Raw genomic sequence first — 26,922 nt, 5'->3', positions numbered from 1 at the left:
AGTTGCTTCCCTTTCAGAGAAGCAGCTTCTGTTCATGACATGGGTAGCAAGAGAAATAAGAGAAGAGAATGAGGACATTTTTCAAACAATCCATCAGCTGCATAGCCTAGCCTTCCCTAAGCCGGTGCCCCGAATGTATCGACCAGCAACCTGCACCAGCCCCAGTCAGCACAGCCCCAATCCGTTCAGATGTTTTTAAGATTAAGCACTATATAAATCCTTTTAAATAAAATATGTAGACTATCTGGAGCACACCTGGCTGGTGTGTGTGTTCTGGGGCAGCTAGCGATTTTTTACAGAGATCTGCGACTGTTGAAATATAAAGCATAACAAAATAAAAAAATTAAAATGTTGCACAATACAAATGTAGTGACTGAAGTGCAAAAAAAAAGGTACTTTCACATAAACTCTGAACTGGAGGTGATGGACCAGGAAAGAGACTCTGGGGTTATAGTAGGTGGCTTACTGTTGACTGCCACTTTCATAATGCTATTTTACAAATCTATGATGTGACCCCTTTTGGAATATACTGTGTACAGTGGTACCTCGGGTTACAGACGCTTTGGGTTACAGACGCTTCAGGTTACAGACTTCGCTAACCCCGAAATAGAACCTCAGGTTAAGAACTTTGCTTCAGGATGAGAACAGAAATCGCGTGGCGGCGGCAGGAGGCCCCATTAGCTAAAGTGGTACCTCAGGTTAAGAACAGTTTCAGGTTAAGAACGGACCTCCGGAACGAATTAAGTTCTTAACCCGAGGCACCACTGTACTGTGTTCTGTTTGCCTCGTCTCAAAAAGGGTCTTGTGGACTTGGAAAAGGTCCAGTAAAGGGCACCCCCAAAAATGATCAAGGGGATACTGTGATCCTTTGTGGGAACCGCCCTGAGGGTATAGGGCGGTATATAAATCCAGTAAATAAAAAATAAAAATAATCATTCCTCCACAAAGTCCTTCTTCATGCAGTACAGAGTTAAATTATGGAATTCCCTCCCCCAGGAGATTGTGATGGTCAACAACTTGGATGGCTTCAAAAGGGGGTTGGACAAATTCACGGAGGAGATTCAGCCCCTTCATGGCTCCTTCCCAGGAGGCCTCTGGTCTGCCTCTGCACTCGGAGGCGGCTGGAAGCCGCCAGAGGGAGAAAGCTTGGAGTTGCTTAAGAAGAAGAGTTTGGATTTGATATCCCGCTTTATCACTACCCGAAGGAGTCTCAAAGCAGCTAACATTCCCTTCCTCCCCCACAACAAACACTCTGTGAGGTGAGTGGGGCTGAGAGACTTCAGAGAAGTGTGACTGGCCCAAGGTCACCCAACAGCTGCATGTGGAGGAGCGGGGAAGCGAACCCGGTTCACCAGATTACAAGTCCACCACTCTTAACCACTACACCACACTGGCCCTGTGGCCCATCTAGTCCAGGATACCTTCTTCATTATTATTAATCACTACTAGTATTCCTTTGTTCATTTCCCACCCAACACCCTAAGGTCACAGGGCAGGTTACAACACTGCAAGGCAGGGCCGGATTTAGGTTTGATGCGGCCCTAAGCTACTGAAGGAAATGGGGCCCTTTATATGTCCAGCTGTCCTTTGTCGACAACAAATTGTTGCTGTTTTTTGTGTTGAATAGAGTGGTACCTCTGGTTGCGAACAGAATCCGTTCCGGAGGCCCATTTGCAACCTGAAAAGAACGCAACCCGCATCTGCGTGGGTTGTGATTTTCCGCTTCTGTGCATGCACGTGATGTCATTTTGTGTGTCTGCACATGCGCGAGCGGCGAAATCCGGAAGTAACCCTTTCCGGTACTTCTGGGTCGCCGCGGGACACAACCTGAAAACGCGCAAACTGAAGCAAACGTAACATGAGGTGTGACTGTACAGTGGTACCTCGGGTTAAGTACTTAATTCGTTCCGGAGGTCCGTTCTTAACCTGAAACTGTACTTAACCTAAAGCACCACTTTAGCTAATGGGGCCTCCCGCTGCTGCCGCTGCGCCGCCGGAGCACGATTTCTGTTCTCATCCTGAAGCAAAGTTCTTAACCTGAAGCACTATTTCTGGGTTAGCGGAGTCTGTAACCTGAAGCGTAAGTAACCTGAAGCATATGTAACCCGAGGTACCACTGTATATGTTATATGGTAATTTATGGACCTAATAGGTATCTAAGGCCATTTGCATGTCACAAAAGCTGTATTTTATCAAAGTAATTGTTGAAATGAAATACAATTAAGAAGAAGTATATTAATAGTGAACGGGCCCTCATACTCCTGAATTTGTAGGTAAATGAACAGAAGCACTGGGAAAACCTTTACCTGACAGAAGGAACAAGCCCACAAGGATGACGACCAGGCTGCAGAGGATCTTGTCTGAAGAACTTCCAGCTAAACTCCCCATTCGCCCTCTCATCATCTAGACACACTTTGAAAGGCAGAAGGGAATTCCGCGAGGCACTTTCTGGAGTAGTGAGGGACACACGGAAGAAGAAGAGGTGAGGCTTGCTCGATTCTGGATCAAATCAAAGCTATCTTGGTGAAACTGGATTACTTGTGCATGTTAAGGGGGATACACCCATTTCACACTTCTAGAACCAAAACACAGCTAACCTTCAAAACTCAATTTTTGCAATGCACGTCTTCAGCCAAACTGTATGTACAGAAATGCGTATATTTGGGGGAAACGTGGATTAGAAATGTGGCCTAATTAAGGAATGCAGTACTACGTGAGATCATCACCCCTCGACCTCCAGAGCATGGGAAGTCACCCAAAGATTTATAATTTGGCATAAAATTTGGACTGTTTGATTGTATTATAATTTGGAATGTTTTTAATGTGGTTTTTATTGGATTGTTAAAATGGCAAACAATAAATATTATTATAAAAAAGAAAGAAATGCAGAGTTTGTGTAGACCACCTTGAGCTAAATGGTCTAAGGCTATTAGGGTTAGAACATAAGGTCAACAGCAGCCTTGCATTTTAATATCCTCCTTAACCAAGTTCTTGCACATTTTTAATTCGCTTATTCATTCATTCATGTCTAAATGAATTCATTACAAGACACTTTGCCAAGATTCAAAAACAAGACCACTTACCTAACAAGGAAGCCGCTAATAAGATCTGCTGTGCTATTTTGCCAGCTCTAGTCCCTTCTGCAGGCCATACAAATGAGCTACTTGCCAATTTGTGTTTTCCCTTTTTTTGCAGAAGGACAATTTCAATGCCGCTTGAGTGTTGCAAATGGGACCTTCCCTGCCATTGTGAAGAAGGACTTCCCCTTATAGGCTGGCAGGAGATGTAAAGGCCAAGAGATCTGCCCTGCCCACTTTATATTTTACAACACTTGCTGCCATTCCCTGTCCTCCCTCTCACTCTGCTTTTTAACTAGGGGCTCATTTCCTTCCCCCCTTTTTATGGGTAGCAGTTATCTGTTATCTACCGAGATTTTAAAGATAAGAATTACCGTATTTTTCCGTGTCTAAGACTAGGGTTTTTTTTTTACCAAAAAGTTAGGTTTAAAATTGGGGCTTGTCTTATACATGGGGGCGTCTTATACACGGAAAAATGAGGTACCGTATTTTTCGGCCCATAGGGCACACCGGCCCATAGGGCGCACCTAGTTTTTTTGGGGGGAAATAAAGAAAAAAAAATATTTCCCCCCCCCAGGCTCGGGGCTGGGGCGGGGGAAGCCCGAGCTTCCCCTGACCCCAGCCCCCAGAACAGGCAGCTCTCCACAAGCCGTGGGAGAGCTGTGCAAAGTCGCGCAGCTCTCCAACGGTTTGCGGATAGCTTCCTGAAGCCTGGAGAGTGAGAGGGGTCAGTGCGCACCGACCCCTCTCGCTCTCCAGGCTTCAGTGAAAGCCTGCATTCGCCCCATAGGACGCACACACATTTCCCCTTCATTTTTGGAGGGGGAAAAGTGCGTCCTATAGGGCGAAAAATATGGTAATTCTGTGTGAAGCTGACCTGCGATCAACTCCATGGATCAGAGATACTGGGAAACAAAAGAGCACCAAGTCAGAAGTTCTCCAAGGGATGAGGGGAGGGGGGCAAATTCAGCTCAAATTTGGAACCAAAGTTGCCAAATTCACACTTTCTGAAACAATGTGATAACCAAAACGCACCCATCCTTCCCATATTTGCACTTCTCTGAATTTTGCAGTGCTGTTCACCAACAAGCCAAAGTTTCCAAAAAGGATCTATTAGGCCAGTGTTTCCCAACCTTTGGTCTCCAGCTGTTTTTGGACTACAACTCCCATCATCCCTAGCTAGCAAGACCAGTGGTCAGGCATGATGGGAATTGTAGTCTGAAACAGCTGGAGACCAAAGGTTGGGAAACACTGTATTAGGCAAATGTATATGTAAATTGAATGTATTAGTGAAAGTAGGATACAAAAATGCATTATACTGGGGGAAATTGCTTGAAATGATGTTCGTGTTAGTCAAAACAGCACACACAAAAATGTGTTGATTCGGAGAAATCCACACTAAAATTCTGGTATCTGAAGACAAACCTTGACCACAAACTTGACATGAGCCAACAGTGTGACGCGGCAGCTAAAAAAGCCAATGCAATTCTGGGCTGCATCAATAGGAGTATAGCATCTAGATCAAGGGAAGTAATAGTGCCACTGTATTCTGCTCTGGTCAGACCTCACCTGGAGTACTGTGTCCAGTTCTGGGCACCACAGTACAAGAGGGACACTGACAAACTGGAACGTGTCCAGAGGAGGGCAACCAAAATGGTCAAAGGCCTGGAAACGATGCCTTATGAGGAACGGCTAAGGGAGCTGGGCATGTTTAGCCTGAAGAAGAGGAGGTTAAGGGGTGATATGATAGCCATGTTCAATATATAAAAGGATGTCACATAGAGGAGGGAGAAAGGTTGTTTTCTGCTGCTCCAGAGAAGCGGACATGGAGCAATGGATCCAAACTACAAGAAAGAAGATTGCACCTAAACATTAGGAAGAACTTCCTGACAGTAAGAGCTGTTTGACAGTGGAATTTGCTGCCAAGGAGTGTGGTGGAGTCTCCTTCTTTGGAGGTCTTTAAGCAGAGGCTTGACAACCATATGTCAGGAGTGCTCTGATGGTGTTTCCTGCTTGGCAGGGGGTTGGACTCGATGGCCCTTGTGGTCTCTTCCAACTCTATGATTCTATGATTCTAAGAAGTCTGCATGCACAGGAAATCTTATACCAAGAACAAACTTAGTTGGTCTCTAAGGTGCTACTGGACAATTTTTATATATATTTTGTATATATTACACTAAAATGCTGCAGAAGTCCCATGAAGGTTTCTGAAAAGAAAGTTCGAAGCAGGGATAGGCAGCCTGAGGTCTGTGGGTCAGATCCGGCCCCATCGCTTTCTCAATCCGGCCCACGGACGGTCCGGGAATCAGCGTGTTTTTACATGAGTAGAATTTGTGCTTTTATTTAAAATGCATCTCTGGATTATTTGTGGGGCCTGCCTGGTGTTTTTACACAAGTAGCATGTGTGCTTTTATTTAAAATGTATCTCTGGATTATTTTGGGGGCAAAATATAGTTCGCCCCCCCCACAAGGTCTGAAAAAGTTTGCTGACCCCTGGATTGCTCCAAAAATGTAGAGAACCAAATTTAAGAGTGGGAAAACCGAGAACCAAAGGGAACTGAAATTGGAAGACCCCCATCCCTACTCCTGCTGCAGGTCAGATGCAGACAGGACAGCTGAGAGTTAACAGTGGAAAGAACCACCCCTTATACCTGACCAATGCCCTTCCTTTGTGCCTCACCCTTATCTACCCCCCCACCCAGCCTGCCCAAACCTCTTCTTCCCCTCCCACCACACCTCCCCTTCAACCAGGGTGGATAAAAATCAATTTTTAATTTTATTTTTTTTAATTAAATTAAAAATCAGGTTTTTTTCTTTAAATCAGATTTATTTTAATTGGATTTTTAAAATAAAATGCTTTTGGAGGAAAAATCTTTCTAAAGATAGTTTTCTATTTAAGTTACATTATAGTCCAAAGTTTTTGGGGTTTTTTAAATTGTTTAACCACATCAGTTAAGGAACATGGATACATATGCTATCATGTTGTTATTTTAGTTAAATAAATTGTTATTAAGGAAATTATTGTTTTTCTCCTTCCAATAAAGTGCAACAGAAAAGTTGTCCAAATATAAACAGTTAACTTATTAAGCCTCACAATAACTTCATAAATATCTGTCTATGTATTTCTAACAGTATAAACAAATCAGTAATTTTTTATATAACTGTAAAAACTACCCTGAAAATTTATTTTTCCAAAAATGAAACCTTCATCTGGTTATAAATATTAAGATTATGCCAGCAAGAATGAGTCTTTCTGTAAAATAATGATTTAAATCAAGTCTTACTGACTAGTGATTTAAATCAATTTGATTTAAATCAAATTCACCCTGCCTTCAACCCCTTTTAAAGCACCCCTCTCCTTTAAACATTGATTCAGTGGTGTTTTTATGGGAGAGAGGAAGGCACTTCAGTTTGCCATATACCACGCTCTGAAGCACCTCCCTCCCTCCTTTGAAAGGCTCACCTGGGCCACCTGCTCCACCTGCGCTTACTTGCCTACCTGCTGTTTTGTCACCACACAGGAGTTATCGTGGCCACCTGTTGGGGGCACTGCAAATGGCAGCATGATGACAGCATTACAACTTTATGATATAGTAAGATCATATTAAGTTTTCAAGGTCTTTCTGCAATTATGAGGGCTAGAAGCTTGGGTTTCTTAGGCTGATTCTCAGAAAAGCTTCCAGGTCCCCATGTACTCACTGTACTCTAAATTAAGGCAGACACTTAAAGCTGTTAAACTGTTCTACTCTGCAAAGTTTAACAGATTGGGTAGTACTGACCTCTGACCGCCAACCTTTAGTGTTTAACAACCATAGAAATACCAATGTTAAGTTACATATTTGATCATAAAATGTAATCTTGCCAGAAAGCTGTAACAAAGATTAGATTAGAGTAATAAAATAAAGGAGATTTGAATGGGCGAGATTAACAGCATCGCAGTGACACATTTGTGGTGGTTGTTGTTTTTTAATAAACTCCTGTACTTTTCCCAGCTCCATGGGATAAATTATTGTCAAGGCCATAAAATGTTGAGGAAAGCTGTTCCAGTTGGATTCCTTCCAGCCACATTGCTTGCGCATCTCCCTATGGGAAGAGGTGAGCCCTGTGAGTCTTGTCTGCAGGGAGTCCAGCTTCTTGTGTTTCACAGTGGATGGACCAGGAGAAGAAAAAACACAGAGAGGAAACACTGGGAGCCGTAATGTCTACACTGATTGGCGTTTTGTGCAGGGAATCTCTCCCAACCCTATGTGGAGATTCCGTAGGCATAACCCAATTGTTGTGACGTGGGGTTTGTGATTTCAGCTGTCTTGATATAACATGCTGGAGACAGTTCTCTAGTAACACTTCTTTATTAAAGCAACAAGACTAAAGACTGGGGAGAGGAAAGCTACATTTATAGGGACAGGGAACTAGCAAGAAAGGATACATTTTGGAGGGAACAATATCAGGCAATCACAGTCCTGCCTTTTGGAGGGAACCAATAAGACAGAGGATCCAAATACAGCAGCTTAAATGGACCAATAGTAGCTGTGCCCTCTGGAACCAAAAGGCAGTTACTTTACCCTAATGCAAATACAGACAATAATAATACAGATATAAAATCCCTTGACTCAATACACAACACCCCTTCCCCCCTAGTGAGCACAGCAGACGTAATCTCTCAGGTACTGTGGGGTCCTACAACTTCTACTTGATCTCCTGACAACAGGTGTTGCAGGTTCTGGATTGGGTGTTACCTGTGGTAGAGGGGCTGCTCTAGGGGTTTCGTCAGGAACAGATGGAGTCCCAGACATCTCAGGATCCCCTATCTGTACCTCGTCATCGTGAGGACTAGCAGACCCTGGTTCATTTGTTAAAGCCCCTGGTGATTGCACCTCTGGGCCATTTTCACTCTGGTCTTGCAGCTCTGCGTCATTAGCCAGGGATGAATTATCTGGCTCCTCCCTGCTGAGCGCCCGGCGCCTCAGCTGATCTATATGTCTCTTCCACACTTGCCCATTTTCCAAGGTCACATAATAGGACACAGGTCCACTAGCCCGGGTGACCACACCAGCCACCCACCGCGAACCTCGTGAATAGTTCCTCACCCAGACCAGATCTTCAGGGGCGAGATACCTTGTTGTGTCAGTCTCAGCCTGGGGGGTTGCTCTTGAATTACGGTTTGGCATTTTATCCGGGTGGACATAATCCAGCACCGTTACCAGTCTCCTACCCAAGAGCAGCTCAGCTGGCGACTTGCCCGTTGCGGTACACGGCGTCGCATGCTGCAAAAATAACATTCGCGCGATGCGAGCTGACCAGTTACCCTCCATTAAGCGCGCAATGGATTCTTTGGCTGTTCTTACCATGCGCTCAGCCTGCCCATTGGAGGATGGGTGAAAGGGCGCGGATGTGACCCCTCTTATGAAGTTATCAGCCAAGAATGCCCTGAATTCTTGGGATACAAAAGCTGCCCCATTATCTGATACAATGGTCTCAGGTAACCCGTGGGTTGCAAACAGCTGCCTCAACACCTTGATGACGGCAGCTGATGCCATGCTAGGGACCATCGCCACTTCTAGCCATTTGGAATATGCATCAACGATAACCAAAAAGACCTTTCCTTGGAATGGCCCAGCAAAATCTAAGTGCAGCCGGCTCCAGGGAGATCTGGACTGCTCCCACCAGTGGACTGGTGCTCTGGCCACTTCTGGCCGCACCTCTTGGCATGCCTTGCATGTTCGTACCCATTGTTCTATGTTCTGGTCCATTCCAGGCCACCACACATAACATCGGGCTAGCGACTTCATCCTGACCATTCCCGGGTGTCCCATGTGAAGCGTCTCAAGAACCCTGTTTCTCAGTGGTGCTGGGATGATCACCCTATCTCCCCACAGGAGACAACCCTTATGCATGGACAACTCGTGCTGCCTAGTTGCATAAGGCCTGAATTTGTCTTCATGCGGACCACCTGGCCACCCCCTCCCCACCCAAGTGAGCACACGGGAGAGAACAGCATCTTTCCTCGTTTTCTCAGCTATATCAGTAGCCGTTACAGGAGCCCCCGGAAGTGTTTCCAGCATCATTATGTGCTCCGCTGGAGCAGGATCCTCAGTGCTCCCGCCAGGAAGGGGCAATCGACTCAGCGCATCAGCGTGGCACAACCGTTTCCCCGGCACATGGGTCAAGGTGTACTGGAACCCGTTCAGGAATATAGACCAACGTAACATTCTGGGGGAGAGAATTTGTGGCGTTTGTTTGTTCGGGTTGAACAACCCTAACAGTGGCTTGTGGTCCGTTTCAATGTAGAAATGGCGACCGTACACATAATCATGGAACTTTTTGATTCCTGCCACAATTGCAAGCGCCTCCTTGTCAATTTGAGCATAGTTGCGCTCCGTGGGCGACAACGTACGGGAATAGAAAGAGATGGGCTTTTCCGACCCATCCGGTTCCCTATGACTTAGCACCGCCCCCAGGCCGTATTGAGAGGCATCACATGCCAGGACCAGAGGCTTTGACTCGTCATAATGAGCAAGGACACTCCTGCTACTCAGCATTCCTCGCAAGGAGTCAAAAGCCTTCTGCTCCCCTGCCCCCATCGCCACACAGTCTTTTTCTGCAACAGTCTATGTAATGGTTCAGCTACCGAAGCTTTCTGGGGTAAGAACGAATGATAAAAGTTAATAAGTCCCAGGAATGACTGCAACTCCGTCTTGTTCTGTGGTCGTGGCGCCTCAATGATGGCCTTAATCTTAGCATCTGTGGGGTGGATGCCTGATGCATCAATTTTAAACCCCAAGAAATCCACAGTTGGCACCCCAAAACTGCATTTTTCCTTTTTCAGTTGCAACCCCACCTCCTTGAACTTGAGCAACACTGCACGAACACGCGCAACCAGTTCCTGTGGGTCTTTTCCAGCAATCAAAACGTCATCAAAAAATGGCAAGACCCCCGGCAGACCTCTTAACAGGCGTTCCATGAGCCCTTGAAAAATCCCTGGGGCCACACAAACTCCAAATTGTAATCTGTTAACTCTGAACGCCCCTTTATGTGTGACAATAGTCTGTGCTTCCGCTGATTGTGGGGTTACTGGCAGCTGTTGGTAAGCTTGTGCCAGGTCAATTTTGGCGAACACCTTGCCCCCAGCCAGTTTAGCCAACAGATGTGATACGACTGGAATGGGGTATGAGTTTCCCCTGAGTGCCTTATTGATAGTACATTTGTAATCTGCACAGATCCTGACTTCCCCATTTGCTTTAAGGGGCGTGACGATTGGAGTCTCCCACTTAGCAGAGTCCACGGGTGAGAGAACTCCCTGCTTGACCAATTTCTCCAGCTCTGCTTCGATCTTGGGTTGCAGTGCAAATGGCACTCGCCTTGGTTTGAGTCGGATTGGGGCCACCCCAGGGTCCAACTCGAAGTCAACTGGGGGCCCTTTATAACAACCCAGTTTTCCATTAAAGAGACCAGCAAATTCTTTGCATAATGCCTCGCTCATCTCAGGGCAGGTTTGGATTGAATTAAGCCCTGGTATACTCAGTCCCAGGGCGGGGAACCAGTCAGTGCCCAGGAGACTGGGGCGACTGCCCTTTGCAATCACCAGTTTGAGTACAGCCTGTTTGTCCCGGAACTGTACTCTCACGGCACACATTCCCATAACATGGATGCGGCCCGCTGAGTATGACTGCAAGGTTGCCGGGAAGGGTTCCAGAGGGGGCAACTTACCCCTGGGGAAGAATGTCCTCGCGGTCTGGTCCGACACGATAGTGAATCCAGATCCGGAGTCCACCTCCATGTTGCACTGCTGACCCTCAATCTTCACCTTGATGTGTGCCTTGCCTTGCGCTGGGAACTGCACGACCCTCCCGTTGATCTCCGTTACGTAGTGGCAGTCCTTTAGAAAATGGGTTGCTGTGGGCGGTCTGCGATGCTCCAGTCTAGGTGCTCCTGTCGCTCCCAACGCCGCCGATCTACAGACCCTGCCGATGTGACCTGTCTTCCCGCACGTCCGGCACATAGCATCCCGGAAACGACAACTCTTCCGCTCATGGTTTCCGCCACAACCTGGGCACCTGCCTCGGTGATCTTTGTGCACTGTGCAGGCCTGACGCACTGACTCGACCCCACGGACTGGGCTCTGGCTCGGAGTAGCCTCTAGCTCGTCCATGGCATGCGCAACTTCTATCTGTGGCTTAGGGGCCTTGCGACTGGCATCAAGCTCCTCTCTTTCATAATTCTCCGTGGCGGTGGCCTCCTTCAAGGCTGAAGCAAGGGTAACCTCTTCTTTAGCCACGATGCGTCTTCTGGCTTTCTTGCTGCTCAGACCACCGACAAACCGATCCAGGAGAGTCTCTTCCAGATTTTGGAAGTCGCAGTGCTGAGCGAGCTTCCGCAGTTCAGCTAGAAATGCAGATACAGACTCCCCAGCACACTGCTGCCTCTTATGAAACTCCATCCGCGGGCCATCTTGGTCTCAGTAGGCGCCAAGTGGCTTGTCAGGCCGGCAAGAATATCTTTGAGAGATGTCTCACTTAGCTTCGCTGGAGCAAGCAATGCCTTGGCCAGCTTGAAGGTCTCAGGCCCACAGTAGCTCAGGAATGTGGCCCTTCTTTTGCTGGCATCGGTGATCCCTTGAGCCTCTGCGAAGAACTCGAAGCGTTCGACGTAGTCTTCCCACGTGTGGGGCTCTGATGGCTGGAAGGGCTCCAATACCCTTGGACTCTCCATTGTCCTGTGGCAGGGTCGTCTTCTCAGCTGGCCAGTGAGTCTTGTTCTTAGCTGCAATCCGGACTCTGAGGCAGGGCTGCGTTTAACCGCTCCTCAGCATTCCGGATCCCACCTTCGTCGCCAGTTGTTGTGACGTGGGGTTTGTGATTTCAGCTGTCTTGATATAACATGCTGGAGACAGTTCTCTAGTAACACTTCTTTATTAAAGCAACAAGACTAAAGACTGGGGAGAGGAAAGCTACATTTATAGGGACAGGGAACTAGCAAGAAAGGATACATTTTGGAGGGAACAATATCAGGCAATCACAGTCCTGCCTTTTGGAGGGAACCAATAAGACAGAGGATCCAAATACAGCAGCTTAAATGGACCAATAGTAGCTGTGCCCTCTGGAACCAAAAGGCAGTTACTTTACCCTAATGCAAATACAGACAATAATAATACAGATATAAAATCCCTTGACTCAATACACAACACCAATAACACCCCACCCCCCGAAAATCCACATTTTAAAAGGGTATATAGGATGTTGATCAGGTCAACCAAAGGCCTGGTAAAAAAGGAACGTTTTTGCCTGGCGCCTAAAGGTGTATAATGAAGGTGCCAGGCGAACTTCCCTGGGAGGAGAGAATTCCACAGACAGGGACCCACTGCAGAGAAGGCCCCGTTCTCGTGTTGCCACCCTCCGGACCTCTCAAGAAGGAGGCACACGAAGGAGGGCCTCAGATCTCAGAGTCTGGGTAGGTTCATATGGAAAGAGGTGGTCCTTGAGGTACTGCGATCCTGAGACGTTTAAGGCTTTATATAGGTCAAAACCAGCACTTTGAATTGGGCTCAGAAACTAATCGGTAGCCACTGCAGTCGGACCAGGATCGGTGAAATATGCTCAAACCTTCTTGAACCAATGAGCAACCTAGTTGCTGAATTTACTGTATTTGATGTTTTAATTTGCTGGAAGCTGCCCAGAGTGGCTGGGGCAACCCAGTCAGTTGGGTGGCATGTAAATAATTTATTATTATTATTATTATTATTATTATTATTAAGCAGCTCAGTATTGTCCACACTGACTTGCAGCAGTTGAACAGGATTTCTGACAGGGAGTCTTTACCCAACCTTGAGTCCTACCTAGAGATGGGGCCTTCTGCAACCAACTCAGATGCTCTGCGACTCAGCTATGGCCCCTTCCCTTATCCTAAATCACAACTGTTATGTACTGAAGTTCTCACCCTGGGCCAGTAGGGGGATACTGTAGATAGTTTTCACTCAGGTCCACATATGCAAATAAGGGATTGAAAGTGATGTTCAGTGATTGGATAGTTTCAGAAAGTTGTTACAGTTACGTTGTACTGGAGCTCTATATAAGCAGGCTGGCTGAACCCTTCAGTTCTGTTCTGTTCTGGCCTGTGAATAAACAAGAGCTGTTTGAAGAATCACTGTGTCGTCTGATATGTTCACCCACAACTTAACAACAACCTCAAACACATCCCTGATGCCGGGAGTCTTTGGGATAATTGATTTACACCTCTCTCCTCTTCTTGTGATTACTGACTTACATCTCTCTCTCGCCCTTCCAGTCTCTCGGGCCGCTTCTGCAAGAAATCCTCTGTCAGGGCCACCGCCTGGGCACAGGTCTCAGGCCTGCCTTCCCTGACCCAGCTCCTCATCTCCTGGGGAAGGACCATAAAGAACTGCTCCAGGATCAGAAGCTCCATGATTTGCTCCTTGGTCCGCCATCGGTGGCAAAGCTCCCAGAGCCGCCTGCTCGGGGCCCCTGGGCCTCCTGGTAGCGGAGCTGCCAGAAGCATCGCCGCCACGTCTCTCTACTGGAAAGATCCTCTCCGGGGGTTTCTTCCTTGACCTTCTCATCATCACCTTGTGCCTGGTGGACGCCTTCCGTCGGCTTCCTTTCCACCTCCCCTCAAAGGGACTGTCCAGTCTCTGCCACATCTTCCCTCGGGGCCAGAAACAACTTTGTATCTCACGTCAGCACAGGATCTAGATGTGGCAAGGTGGCCAACTCAAAGTGAGGGCACTCCACTGCCTTTAGGAACTCCTGCCACTGTGCTTCCCAGCTCTGTGTCTTCAGCATTGTCTACATGCACTGACTGGCAGCTCCTCTCCAGGGTGAGAGTTGGGGGGCATTCCCAGCCCCCACCTCGTGATGCGCTGAGGATTGACCCATGGATGCTTTAGTTGAGATTCCTGAGCTGCAGGGGGTTGGACTAGATGACCCTTGGATCCCCTTCCAACCCTACTCTTCAATGATTCTACGAACTCCTCACTGACGCTGACACAGTGAATCTGCAGTTCTGCTCAGATGCCCCCACAATGGAGGCTGGCCCATTAGGGCAACCCAGCATCAACCTCAGCCTGCCCTCAGCCAGCCCCTGGCCAGCGATCTCCTTCCTTTAAAGCAGGGGTAGGCAACCTAAGGACCGTGGGCTGGATGCGGCCCAATTGCCTTCTCAATCTGGCCCGCAGACAGTCTGGGAATCAACGTGTTTTTACATGACTAGAATGTGTCCTTTTATTTAAAAGGCGTCTCTGGGTTATTTGTGGGGCATAGAAATCTGTTCATTATTTTTTTCAAAATATAGTCCAGACCCCCACATGGTCTGAGGGACGGTGGACTGGCCTATGGCTGAAAAATGTTACTGACCCCTGCTTTAAAGCCATTCCCGGGGGTGTCCCTGCCAATCAACCTCCTCCTCTTCCCCAGCATTCCCTTTGCAGAGCTGGGCAGGGAAGAAGATGGGTGGCTCAACTAGAATTGGTCGGCTCTGCTGATCATCGGCTCTCTGGCGCCACCTACTGTCGGGCTCCCTGCCCTCCGCCCTATCATTTCCGATGGACATCAGCCGCTGCGGCTCATCACCATTTCTCTCCTTTTTGCTTCCAAGGGTGGCCCTTTAAAAGGGTTAAAACCACAGAGCACGGATTCCCAGAGAAGCCAAGAAATTTGAAAAGGAGGAGGGGGGCGGACTGTAAATACTGCAAAGTCCCTTCCTCCTCCAGCTCCCAGCTAAGCTTGTGCTGTGGAGCTATTGTTGTGTTTTCCGTGCTGCAGACCTGAGGTGGGGGTGAGTTTGAAAGGCTGGAATAGGACCTTTCAGTTGCAACAAATAAATCCCAAGGGTGAAATTTGCATTGGCCCATTCGTAGGATTATGCCACCTTTTAAAATAATAATAATTATAATAATTAAATTGCTCTGCTGTTTGCAGTCCAAGCGTTACAAAAGGAATTGGGATCTCTCAAGGCTCTCACTGCAACCTCATGGGAATTTACCTAGTTACTTTAAAATATTTTCCTGTGCTTTTATGCCACACCATAACTGCTGCGGGGGAAGGTGGGATTAAAATCTCCTCCGTTTGATTGCTATTGTTTCCACACACCCCTTTTGTTTTATATATATATATCGCCAGGATTCTCTATTCTTTAGGACTCAGTCTACAATATATATCATTTTATGCCGTTCCCATTGAGCTGGCTGTGTTTTCATGCTTTGTGGCCGGCCACCTGATATGTTGACTTAGAATTAATTTTATTCATAGCAGCAAATGACACGTGGCCTTTGGGGATGAGAATCCTAGACTGCAAGAATCCTATACACACCTGGGAGCAAGCTCTGTTGGAAATGGCGGGGTTTACTCCTGAGAAAACCGGGATAGGATTGTGATATTCGTGCGTTCTGTTGGGATTTAAGTTTTATGTTTCCGGACGGGTGTTAAATCTGTGCCAAAGGTGGGCAGGTGACGTGGGAGAGGGCTCCTGCGCCTTTAAAAGGGAAATGAAGGCAAACATTTTGGGGGTGCTAAATTGGATCTGGAACACACATATGTTTCTTGATGCCTTTTGAAGAGAGCCTGTCACTGTGGACTACCCTGGTCTGACTCCCCACAAGGAGTCCTGTTTAAACAGCTGCCCATGAGGACTAGAATCTTGCTTTCTCTTGAAGGGGACCCTAGCTCAGTGGCAGAGTATTGGCTATGCATACAGAAGATGTCAGGTATAGCGCTTCTGAGGTACGGAAACATTGATAGTTTATTGATTCAAATAGAAGCCATTTATATAAAGTATAGAAACCATTTCTCGTCTATCAATTCAAGCAGAAGTTTCTGGTATGTTCTCTGCATGTGGCACAAGCTGGAAGTTTCTAGCTGGTTTGCAAATTTCCATTCTGCTAAGAAGCACGCAGGTGCTATTTTGGCTGTGAACCTTAACACGTTTCTCAAGGCCAAGATGTTTTTAACTGTCTATTATTAATTTACAGGCTGGGAATGACTGGTTTCTCGCTTCCCTTCGTTCCATCTATCTCTTCTCTTCAGTTTGTTTCTCTCATTGAGTGCATTGTACATGCGTACGTTAAGTTTAAGGTTTCCGTTTTTACTGTTAAGTCTTACTGCAACTGGATTTTAAAGTGTTTTTTTTTTTTTGCTATCCAGGGATCTGGATCTTGTTATGTGAATTTGCCATGGTAAATTTTGCTAATGAAGTTGGCTGCATCTGAGTCGTTTTTTGAAACCATGTGTCGTTTTGGAATCTGTGCTGCTTTTTTACTCTGCTACAATTCATGCCCTGGGACAGAAAATCCCTGGCTCAGTCAATCCCTGGTGGCAATTCTAGGTTCCCATTTTGAAACCCTGGAGAGCAGCTGCAAGTCAGTGTAGTCAGCACTGATCTAGGTAGACCTGTAGTACTGACTCTGTTCGTTCCTATGTTCTATCTCACTATGTAATATACCATAGTTCTTTTAGATCTTATTTTTTTGTTTGTGTCTCCCGTATCCTTGTACTGTTTGATATACTCTAGTGCTTTGCTTGTGACATTATTATTATTATTATTATTATTATTATTATTATTTCCAGGAGGGCCCAGATAGCTCAGCTGCTTAGAGTGTGATGCTGATAATGCCAAGGTTGCAGGTTCAATCCCTGTATGGGACAGATGCATATTCCTGCCTTGCAGAGAGTTCGACTAGATGATCCAAGAGGTCCCTTCTATCTCTATGATTCTGTGGTGATTCTATGATTTATTAGTTGCTTCTTACCAAGCTCTCCAAGTGGCATGTTTAAAAACAGAAACACATGGCATGATAAATTCACGAGGAATCATAGAAAATAATAATAATAATAATAATAATAATAATAATAATAAATAAAATAATAATAATAATAATAAATAAAATAAAAATACCCCGCCCCTTCAGCTGGGTTTCCCCAGCCACTCTGGGCGGCTCCCAACAGATTAAAAACATGACAAAACATCAAACATAAAAAACTTCTAAAAGTCAGGTAGTTGTTTATTTCCTTGACATCTGATTGGAGGGTGTTCCACAGGGTGGGCGCCACCACTGAGTAGGCCCTCTGCTTGGTTGTAGAGCTGGAGGGGGGTTTATCTAAGCCCAACCCTCTTGCAATGCAGGAATATGCAGCTGCCCATATGGGGACCAAACCTGCAACTTTGGCTTGATCAGCACCAGGCTCTAACCAAACTGAGCTGTCCAGCCCTTAAAACAATGTTAAAAGGCTAAATAATATAAACATTAACATAATATAAAATATAAAATAAAATAATTTATGCCCTAAAAGACAGTCTGAATTTTTTTGATATTATGATATTTAACAAATGTATTTAAGTCATGCCCAGGGTACTAATGGTACAGTTCAGAAACAGAGCATTATAATATCTAGCTTTTCTTGAAAAGTAATCAAACTCCTGATTCCTTGCTCGTTCTGTGCCTGAAATATTAAATATTTGGGAATTTAGCAAACATAAAAGAAATTCATTTTTTTAAAAAGTAATGAGGGGGGGAATGTAAATGTTTACTGTATTGACTTTCCATATGGTATTCTGCATGAGCCCAGAACTTGCTGTCAGTGGCAGAACTTAGTATTTCAGCTTTCGTTTCTTGGGGTGGGGGACCAAATTTCGGTCCCTTAAGACCCTGAAGAAATAGGCTTGAAAGTGAGGCATGGTCTGGAAGAATCAGGAACTGGGATGTCTAGAATCAAAATAAAATTACCCCCCAAGGTTCTAGTTTTATGTGCTCTCCGTCATTCCTGTGTATGTTTTTATTCCTTAAAAAGACACCTGTTGAACCAACCTCTGTTGTTACCGGCTCAGAAATAAATGAACCCCTCAATTATGTTTTTCAGAGACCCTTGTGGATTCTGCTGCTGGGGCTAACCGGGGACAAGAAGCTGCTGGGGCTAACCTGGGACAAGTAAACTTAGAAAGAAGAAACTCCCCCCAAAGCTTCTTGTTTGTGTGTGTGAGAGAGGCGAATTGGAGTAAAGCCTTGGCCCTAGAAAAATGGCAGCCGAGCAAGGGATTCTGGGAGATCTGGTTCCCCGGTTCCAAGCCGGGCTACAGCCAGGGGAGGAAATGTTGCAGTGTGGACTCCTGAGCCCCAAACCGGAGGAAGAATTGGAGGGGAAAAGTGAAACGTCTCCCAGGATCCCAACCGAACTTCCCCAAAGAATGACGTCCCTGCACATCAAAGAGGAAGCCGACGAAGGTTTGGCACAGCAGTGGGAGCCTCGGTGGCAGCACTTCCCAAGGGAGCCGCGGCCCTTTCACACAATCTGGGGGGGCGCGCCCTCCCCCTGGGGCCATGCCGAAGCTTCGCCCTCTTCTTTCCAGGGGTCAGGTCAACCTGGCGACCGACTCGGAGGAGAGCGGGTGGCCCAGCCGTGGCCTGGCCCTGGCAGAGACGTTCAAGTGCTGACTGGCGGGCCGCTAGCCGACGGTGAGGCAGCCTGCGGGAAAGTCAAGGAGAAGGCGTCCCCGGATGAAGAGGCCGCCGACACGGAGAAGTGCCGCCGGCGGTTCCGGCACTTTGGCTACCGGGAGGCTGAGGGCCCCCGCGAGGTCTGCAGCCGCCTCTGGTTCCTGTGCTACCAGTGGCTGAAGCCCGAGAGGCGCACCAAGGAGCAGATCCTGGAGCTGCTGATCCTGGAGCAGTTCCTGGCCGTCCTGCCGCCGGAGATGCGGAGCTGGGTCAAGGATCGTGACCCGGAGACCTGCGTCCAGGCGGTGGCCCTGGCAGAGGACTTCATGCTGAGGCAGGAAGAGGAGCCCCTGGGGGCAGGCGGTGAAGTCCCCCAGTCTCTCAGACAAGGAGAGAAGGGTTTGGGGGCGCTGTTGCCTTTGCAACATATGGAGAAAGTGGTATGGGTCAGCCTTTCCCCTCTGCTTTGCCTCTCCATCCCCCCGACTTCCCCTCTTCTTCTCATTTTCCCTGCCTGGACTTCCCTTCTGCTCCAAACCTAAATTGTCTGTTACCTAGACTAGGATTTTTCAAATCTTCTACTCCCAGGCCTCCCAGGCCTAGAGATTTCTGGGATAGATCTCAGAAATAAATGGTGGTGGATGGAGGCAGAGTTGGGTATAATCAGTGGCGAAGGAATCGGATCATTTTCTCCTGCTAACCCCTCTTTGCCAGTTGCTAAATACCTTGCCAAAGGATCTTCCTTTGCCGTGTACGCACATTCACAGCACATCTGCCCGCCCCCTCCACAAAGAATCATGGGAACTGTAGTTTGTGCTGGGAATTATTTGCCACTCACAGAGCTTCAAGCAACAGTTCCCATGATCCTTTGAGGAGGAAGTGTGCTTCAAGTGTGCTCTAAACCTAAACAGCCCTTGTGGCAAGGAGTTCTGTAGCTCTGGGAAGTGTTGTGACTCCAGGTTGGTGGCTAGTACAGTGGTACCTCTGGATGCGAACGTGATCCATTCTGGAGCCCTGTTCGCATCCTGAAGCAAACACAACCCGCGTCTGCGCGTGCGTGGGTCACGATTTGCTGCGCATGCGCGTGATGTCATTTTGAGCATCTGCGCAGGCGCGAGTGGCAAAACCTGGAAGTAACGCGTTCCATTACTTCCGGGTCGTCACGGTGCACAACCCGAAAACGCTAAACCCAAAACTACTTTAACCCGAGGTATTACCTCGTGTGGGCACATGTGCCACAGTTTTAACCAATCCAGCCATGTGGATATTGAGAGAGTGTGGATTCCTGAGGTCAAGCTATCCTAGTCCACAAACAGCTGAAACTAGCAAACTAAGGGGAGGGGTTTTATTTGCCAACTAAAGAGGAGTGGCAGGTTAAACTGTTTGAGTACATAGAATTCGTGAAAATGACAAAAAAGGTCAGGGACCGATCGACCCAAAAGTTTAAAAAAGACTGGAACATCTACAGACTATATCTAAAAGAACATTGTCCCCACATCAAATCTTTAATATGCTTTGATTAACTCTTGTAATAACTCAGGTTAAAAGGAATATAAACAACATGTAATATTGTTTAAGCTTATTGAAAAACAGATGCAGTTAACAAGGAACTAAAAGAACCAGGCAGAGGAGGTCGGAAGTCATCAGGCAGAGAAGAAATTTACTTTTATCGTTTTCTTTTCAAGATATTTTGTCTTGTTTGTCTTGTTTGGTATTGGTGGTGGGCTGTTTGTAATAGTTTTGTGTTTTGGTGTTGTAAGCAGATTGGATGTATTGTTTATAAACCAATAGAGAGAGAGGGAGGGAGAGGATTCCTGAGGCCAAGCTGTCCTGGTCCACGAACAGCTGAAACTAGCATACCAAGGGGGGATTGTATTTGCCAAGCCCAGTTACGAATCTTCCTGGCCTATTTCAGACCAGCTGAAGGTTAGAGTCATAGAATCAGAGTTGGAAGAGACCACAAGGGCCATCGAGTCCAACCCCCTGCCAAGCAGGAAACACAATCAGAGCACTCCTGACATATGGTTGTCAAGCCTCTGCTTAAAGACCTCCAAAGAAGGAGACTCCACCACACTCCTTGGCAGCAAATTCCACTGTCGAACAGCTCTTACTGTCAGGAAGTTCTTCCTAATGTTTAGGTGGAATCTTCTTTCTTGTAGTTTGGATCCATTGCTCCGTGTCCGCTTCTCTGGAGCAGCAGAAAACAACCTTTCTCCCTCCTCTATGTGACATCCTTTTATATATTTGAACATGGCTATCATATCACCCCTTAACCTCCTCTTCTCCAGGCTAAACATGCCCAGCTCCCTTAGCCGTTCCTCATAAGGCATCGTTTCCAGGCCTTTGACCATTTTGGTTGCCCTCCTCTGGACACGTTCCAGTTTGTCAGTGTCCTTCTTGAACTGTGGTGCCCAGAACTGGACACAGTACTACAGTTGACCCCATGTATAATTCATTGCTGTTATCCATTTGTGATTATGGCGATACCTTATCTTTCTCAGGCGTTCAGTTCCAAGAGCTATGTGTATACATGAAAATATAGAAAATATTTCTAGATGCAACTGGTGTAGTGAAGGAGACAGAGAGCACCCTCAACGCTCTCAAAGCCACCGCACTCCTAACAGGACGGGTGTTGCCCAGCAAGCAAGACTGAGAGCTGAAAAGCTCTTTTTGCACCAGGTCCAGCCTTGATGCCAGGCAAGGCCCTCTCAACATACTAGCTCTGGGAGTGCTGGAGATGCTCTTGCAAGTTCTCGCAGGACAACTCGACTTCCTGCAAGATCGTGCGAGAGCATCCCCAGCAATCCCAGAGCCAATGTGCCAAGCAGGCCTTACCTGAGAACCAAGCTTAAAATCTCTCTTCGCACCCAGTCCCCTTGAGTTGCACAGTTTCAGCCTTCAGCCGTGTACTGTTGGATTCACACAAGTCATTTGAGCGTAAAATGAGGTACTGCCATATTCTGCCCTGGTTATGCCCTTTGTGTTGTTCCAGGTGTCTGGGCTTCTGGCGGAGGTGGACCTGTATTCTTCGAAAGCGAGAGGCACCTTCAAAACGGACGAGCAGGGGAGCGGCAGAGATGCTTCTTTGCAGGGTAAGCGTTTGTGGCGCCTGAGTGGCTCTCGCTGCTGCCACCTTTCCCAGAATGCCTTGCTCTGAAGGAAGACCCACACGCCTTGACCCTTTCTCAGAGCCAGGCCAGGAGGCAGGGGGCGAGAAGCACTAGCTGCTGCTGTTCCTGCGGCTGCTATGACGGCAAAAAGGAAGAAGAGGGAGAGGGCAGCAGCTACCACTGCTCACCTGAGCCAGCACAAACTCTTATCGCCACAACAGCGTTGGCCTGAAACAGGGTGTGTGGCCTGCCCCTGTTGCTCTATCTGGCTAAAACACAACTTTTTCTTTTCTTCTATTTTTCTTCTATTTTCTTCTATTTTTTTAAGACGTAATTTTTTATTGATTTCCATATTTACTTCTATTTCAGTGTACAATTTTTCTAAAATTTTGACTTCCCACCTTTACTCCCATGATGGTTCTATTCCTGTCTTATACCTACTGCTTTGTATGACATACTTTAATCTAATACAATTATCATCTCTTCCACTTATTGCTGTTTTCTTTTTTTCTTGCTTTCATTTATTTCTTTGTTTTATTTATACCTCGCTCAGGGCTCAGGGCTGTTAACAACAAATTTAAAACACTTAATTGTAATACAACATAGAAGCAGCATAAAATACAATATAAAAGCATGAATAACAATAAAATTCAAAGGTCAAAAATCAGTTTGGGGGAAATCCATCCAATAAACATTAGATAGTCACCAGGGTTAGTCCTACTTGAGCCAGCAAGGAGGCCAGAGGAGAATTAGCTGTGGGGTCTCAGAGCGGGTAATCTTCATAAAAGGGGGAGGGAAGAGAAGGGAAATAAAAGATCAGGCTGAATTCAAATTAAAGGTCAGGCAGAAGGAGGTTAAATCCTGTAGGGCTCTGGTCTCATGGGACAGAGCATTCCACCAGGTCGGAGCCATCACTGAAAAGGCCCTGGCCCTGGTGGAGGATAGTCTGACTTCCTTAGGGCCCGGGACCTCTAAACTATGGTTATTCATGGACCTTAAGGTCCTCCATGGGGCATACCAGGAGAGGCGGTCCCGTAAATATACTTTTATTAAGTTTTACATATCAAATTTAAATTCTAACAAATCATTCACCTCTTCATTTAGGATTCCCTGAATCTTTTGACATCCCTCTGCCCTTCCGTCGTTACCATTATCAATCTTTTCCCCCCAACTGCTTATCTTATTTGCTCTAATTTGTTTTTTTTAAAAAGCAGCAATCATTTTTTCCATGGTTTCTCGTACATTACAAGCATTGCTCAAACCCTGCCAAAGCTTTTAGTTGTTTACAGCGTTCTCTTAAGTACATTATAATTTTTCCCCATTCCTTCTTAAAATTTTTCTCTTCCTGGTTTTTGTTTTTCCCAGTCAATTTTGCCATTTTGGCATAGTCCATCATCTTCATCAGCCATTCCTCATATTCCACTTATCACTGTTTTCAATCTGCTGCTCATAATTCGAACCCTGCCCATGTTTTCATTTGACTCTGTTTTCTTTTCTTTTTGTTGATGCAGATCTTCCAGCAGATAACTTGCCTGAGAGGGAAGCCTCGGCCGTTTTGCCCCAGGAAATCCCGAGGCAAGAGGATCCGTTGCGAGACTGCGGGAGGGACTTTGGTGCCGGTTCGGACGTGGCTGAGCCCGAAGACGCGCCCCCTGGCCTGAAGCCTCACAAATGCTCCGAGTGCGGGAAACGGTTCCATCAGATTTCCCACCTTAACAGGCACCTGAGAATCCACACCGGCGAGAAACCGTACAAGTGCCTGGACTGTGGGAAAAGTTTCACGCAGGGCTCTTGCCTGCTGGGTCACCAGAGGATCCACACGGGCGAGAAAGCGTATTCATGCTCGTACTGCGACAAAAGCTTCATTTGGAGCTCAGGGCTCCATCAGCACGAGAAGATCCATCTGGGCGAGAAACCTTACAAGTGCTTGGAGTGCGGGAAGAGCTTCCACCGGAGCTCCGCTCTCACCGACCACGTGAGGTCCCACACCGGAGAGAAGCCGTACACCTGCTCCGACTGCGGGAAAGGCTTCAGCCAGCACTCCAACCTCATTGTGCACCGGCGGGTCCACACTGGGGAGAAGCCGTACACCTGCTCTGTTTGCGGGAAAAGCTTCACCCGCACGGCGTTGCTCATGGCGCACCTCAGAATCCACACAGGAGAAAAACCCTACAAATGCTTGATCTGCGAGAGGAGCTTCAGGGAGAGGCCAGCTCTTACAAAACATAAGAAGGTCCACATGAGAGAGAATTTGTAGCGCGTCTGGACTTTTGGCGAAACCTCTGTGTTGGCTCTCCTTTCTGAGCATAAAGTAGCTTTTTGTATCTCTCGGCCATTTCACACACGGCCACACCATCAAGTTAAAAGTGGTCTTACACTGCTTGAACAGCCGCGGATTCCCTCAAAGAATCCTGGGAACTGTAGTTTGTTAAGGGTGCAGGGAGTTGAAGCTCGGTGCCGGGAGTTGTTAGCTGTGTCCTGACCACTCTCAGCACCCCATAATAAGCCGCAGTTCCCAGGATTCCTTGGAAGAAGCAGTGTAAGAGCGTTTTAAATGGGTGGTGTGAATGTGACCTTAGAAATGGCTGATAGGTCAGAGCTGCTGTGATGTCATGGAATGGTTTCTGATCAGTCGGGGAAACTGTCACTAATTGTACTTTGATAAGAGGGAAGGGAAGGGAAGAGAAAGGCCAACATAACTAGGTGGGGAAAACCAAGAAACCATCGGATGCTGGAAAAGAAGTTTTTGAGAGTTTGTTGTTGTTGTTTCAGGGGTGGGGGTGGGGCTTGAGGGATGAAGAGCCAAAATGTGAGTGAGGCCAAACATGTAATGTCTGAACACTGAATTTCACATAATAGCTTTCAGCTCGCCAGCTGCATCTGAAGCTGCGGGTGCCATGTACAAAATATTTGACAGAAAGTGGTACCAAGCAAACTTGCACACTGAAGAGAACAACCTCCTGATGTTGGAAATCCCAGTGCAGAAGAGGCTGGCCTGCTCCTGAGTCCTTCTTGCCTGTTTTTCCATTTACAGGGTTTTTCTTCCCTACTGATTATTTCCAGTGTTACAATTCTATCCAAACTCAGGGACTCTGAAGAGCTGCTCAGAAACATCTGTCACACAAAATAAAGTTGGGAGTGGTTGGTTGTTGTTTTTTTGAGTGAGTAGAGGAAAGCAATTCATTTTGGAAATGTTTGTAAAGGGTTCAGGCATATTGCCGCTGCCTTTTAAGGATGCCATGCTGAATATTGAACCATGAAGGTTTGGTGGGGTGAAGAAACATACCTCTAGGTCAGTGATGGCTAAACTTGGCCCTCTAGCTATTTTGGGACTACAGTTCCCATCATCCCTGACCACTGGTCCTGTTAGCGTGGAATGATGGGAGTTGTAGTCCCCAAACAGCTGGAGGGCCAAGTTTGGCCATCACTGCTCTAGGTGGATAGCTTGCAGTCAAAGTTTTGTTTTTTAATCAATACTTCTATCACATGCACCTGATCCAGGCTTGGTGTCCAGGATTGGCATTTTTGGACACAAAGCCCACATCCTTGCAATAAGTTCCACTGCCAGCCCTCAGCTCCCTCCCTGCTGAGAACCTCCTGGTCATCTTCACGTCATCTTCAAACATGCCGGGCACATTCAAAATTTAGGAGATGGCTGCGGGTTTTAGTGCAGAAATAAGGAGCGGAGGGCCGATAGAGAGAGAAATGATTATACACAAAATGTGTGCATGGTTTGGAGAGAATGTCAGGAAACAGTATACCAGGCCACAGGATACCCCCGGCTGTTGTTTGTTCAGTAAAGGAGCAGAGTAGCGGAACATGGGATTCCAAAAAGACACAGCAGGCCGGAAAAACCATTAGTACAAGTTTACTGGTTTTTTACCGTTCAGTACCAGATCCCTGGCACGGCAATCTTGGCTTGTGTAGAGCAAAATCCAGTTTCTGCATAAAAATACACCACACAAATGCAAAAATGTAAAATGAACAGAGGGGTAGAGTGAAAGAATGAGAGAGAGAAAATGCTCCCGGTGGTCAATTGATACAGCTTATCCCGGGAGTGAACGGCCTTGGACAGAAATAACACAAGTCAGTGCACAAAACAACATCTGTGCTGTGTCCGCCTTCTAAAAGACCGGAGAACTTTTGAACATTAGAACGTACCAGAAGGCTTCTGTTAGTTTCTATACAGAGAGAACTTCTTTTTTCCCTTCTCGTAATACTAGAGCCCAGCGGGTTCATCCATTGAAGCCAAATGTCGGAAGAGTCCGAAGAGATTAATAATAATAATAATAATAATAATAATAATAGTTTATTGCTTATACCCCACAGATTTGGCCGGGCCTCCCCACCTACTCTGGGTGGCTTCTAACAGGATATTGTTGTTTAGTCGTTGAGTCGTGTTCGACTCTTCATGACCCCATGGACCAGAGCTCGCCAGGCCCTCCTGTCTTCCACTGCCTCCCGCAGTTTGGTCAAACTCATGCTGGTAGCTTCAAGAACACTGTCCAACCATCTCGTCCTCTGTCGTCCCCTTCTCCTTGTGCCCTCCATCTTTCCCAACATCGGGGTCTTTTCCAGGGAGTTTTCTCATGAGGTGGCCAAAGTATTGGAGCCTCAGCTTCAGGATCTGTCCTTCCAGTGAGCACTCAGGGCTGATTTCCTTCAGAATGGAGAGGTTTGATCTTCTTGCAGTCCATGGGACTCTCAAGAGTCTCCTCCAGCACCATAATTCAAAAGCATCCATTCTTCGGCAATCAGCCTTCTCTATGGTCCAGCTCTCACTTCCAACCATCACTACTGGGAAAACCATAGCTTTAACAATACGGACCTTTGTTGGCAAGGTGATGTCTCTGCTTTTTAAGATGCTGTCTAGGTTTGCCATTGCTTTTCTCCCAAGAAACAGGCGTCTTTTGATTTTGTGACTGCTGTCACCATCTTCAGTGATCATGGAGCCCAAGAAAGTAAAATCTCTCACTGCCTCCATTTCTTCCCCAAGATATTAAAAACATAAAAGATCAAACATTAAAAACTTCCCTAAACAGGGCTGCCTTCAGAGGAAGGAAATAGCTTATTCACACATTTTCTCCCACAATATTGCATTGCAGGGGGCTGGACTGGATGACCCTCCGGGTCCCTTTGGACTGTACGATTCTGATTCTATGATTGTAAGATGGCCGACAAACATGAATGGCTTTAAAAGAAGATTCGACAAATTCATGGAGGATAAGTCTGTGCCTATCAATGCCTGTGTTCTCCCTCCACTGTCAGAGTCCATACAGTATATACTCCCAAATTC

The 26,922-nt window shown here is 46.8% G+C and overlaps 1 protein-coding gene across 3 annotated transcripts; it reads left to right on the top strand.

Moving 5' to 3' along the window:
* Window positions 1-14,497: 14,497 nt before the first annotated feature.
* Window positions 14,498-26,004, top strand: LOC308469651 (uncharacterized protein). 3 transcript variants are annotated; one of them, XM_080992413.1, is made up of 4 exons: window positions 14,498-14,858; window positions 17,942-18,956; window positions 21,509-21,608; window positions 23,138-26,004. In XM_080992413.1, exons 2-4 carry the CDS (start codon window positions 18,099-18,101, stop codon window positions 23,881-23,883), a joined length of 1,704 nt encoding a protein of 567 aa, XP_080848539.1. In that variant the 5' UTR covers window positions 14,498-14,858; window positions 17,942-18,098; the 3' UTR covers window positions 23,884-26,004. The 3 variants fall into 3 exon arrangements, with proteins under 3 accessions (XP_080848539.1, XP_080848538.1, XP_080848540.1); XM_080992412.1 differs by having other exon boundaries at window positions 14,498-14,864; XM_080992414.1 differs by lacking the exon at window positions 14,498-14,858 and adding an exon at window positions 15,299-15,808.
* The last annotated feature ends 918 nt before the right edge of the window (window positions 26,005-26,922 follow it).

Source organism: Podarcis pityusensis (assembly GCF_964106645.2).
Source record: "Podarcis pityusensis genome assembly, chromosome: 2".
Classification (NCBI taxonomy): Eukaryota; Metazoa; Chordata; class Lepidosauria; order Squamata; family Lacertidae; genus Podarcis; species Podarcis pityusensis.
The sequence above is the reverse complement of the archived record's forward strand: the minus strand, read 5'-3'. Positions and strand labels throughout refer to the sequence as shown.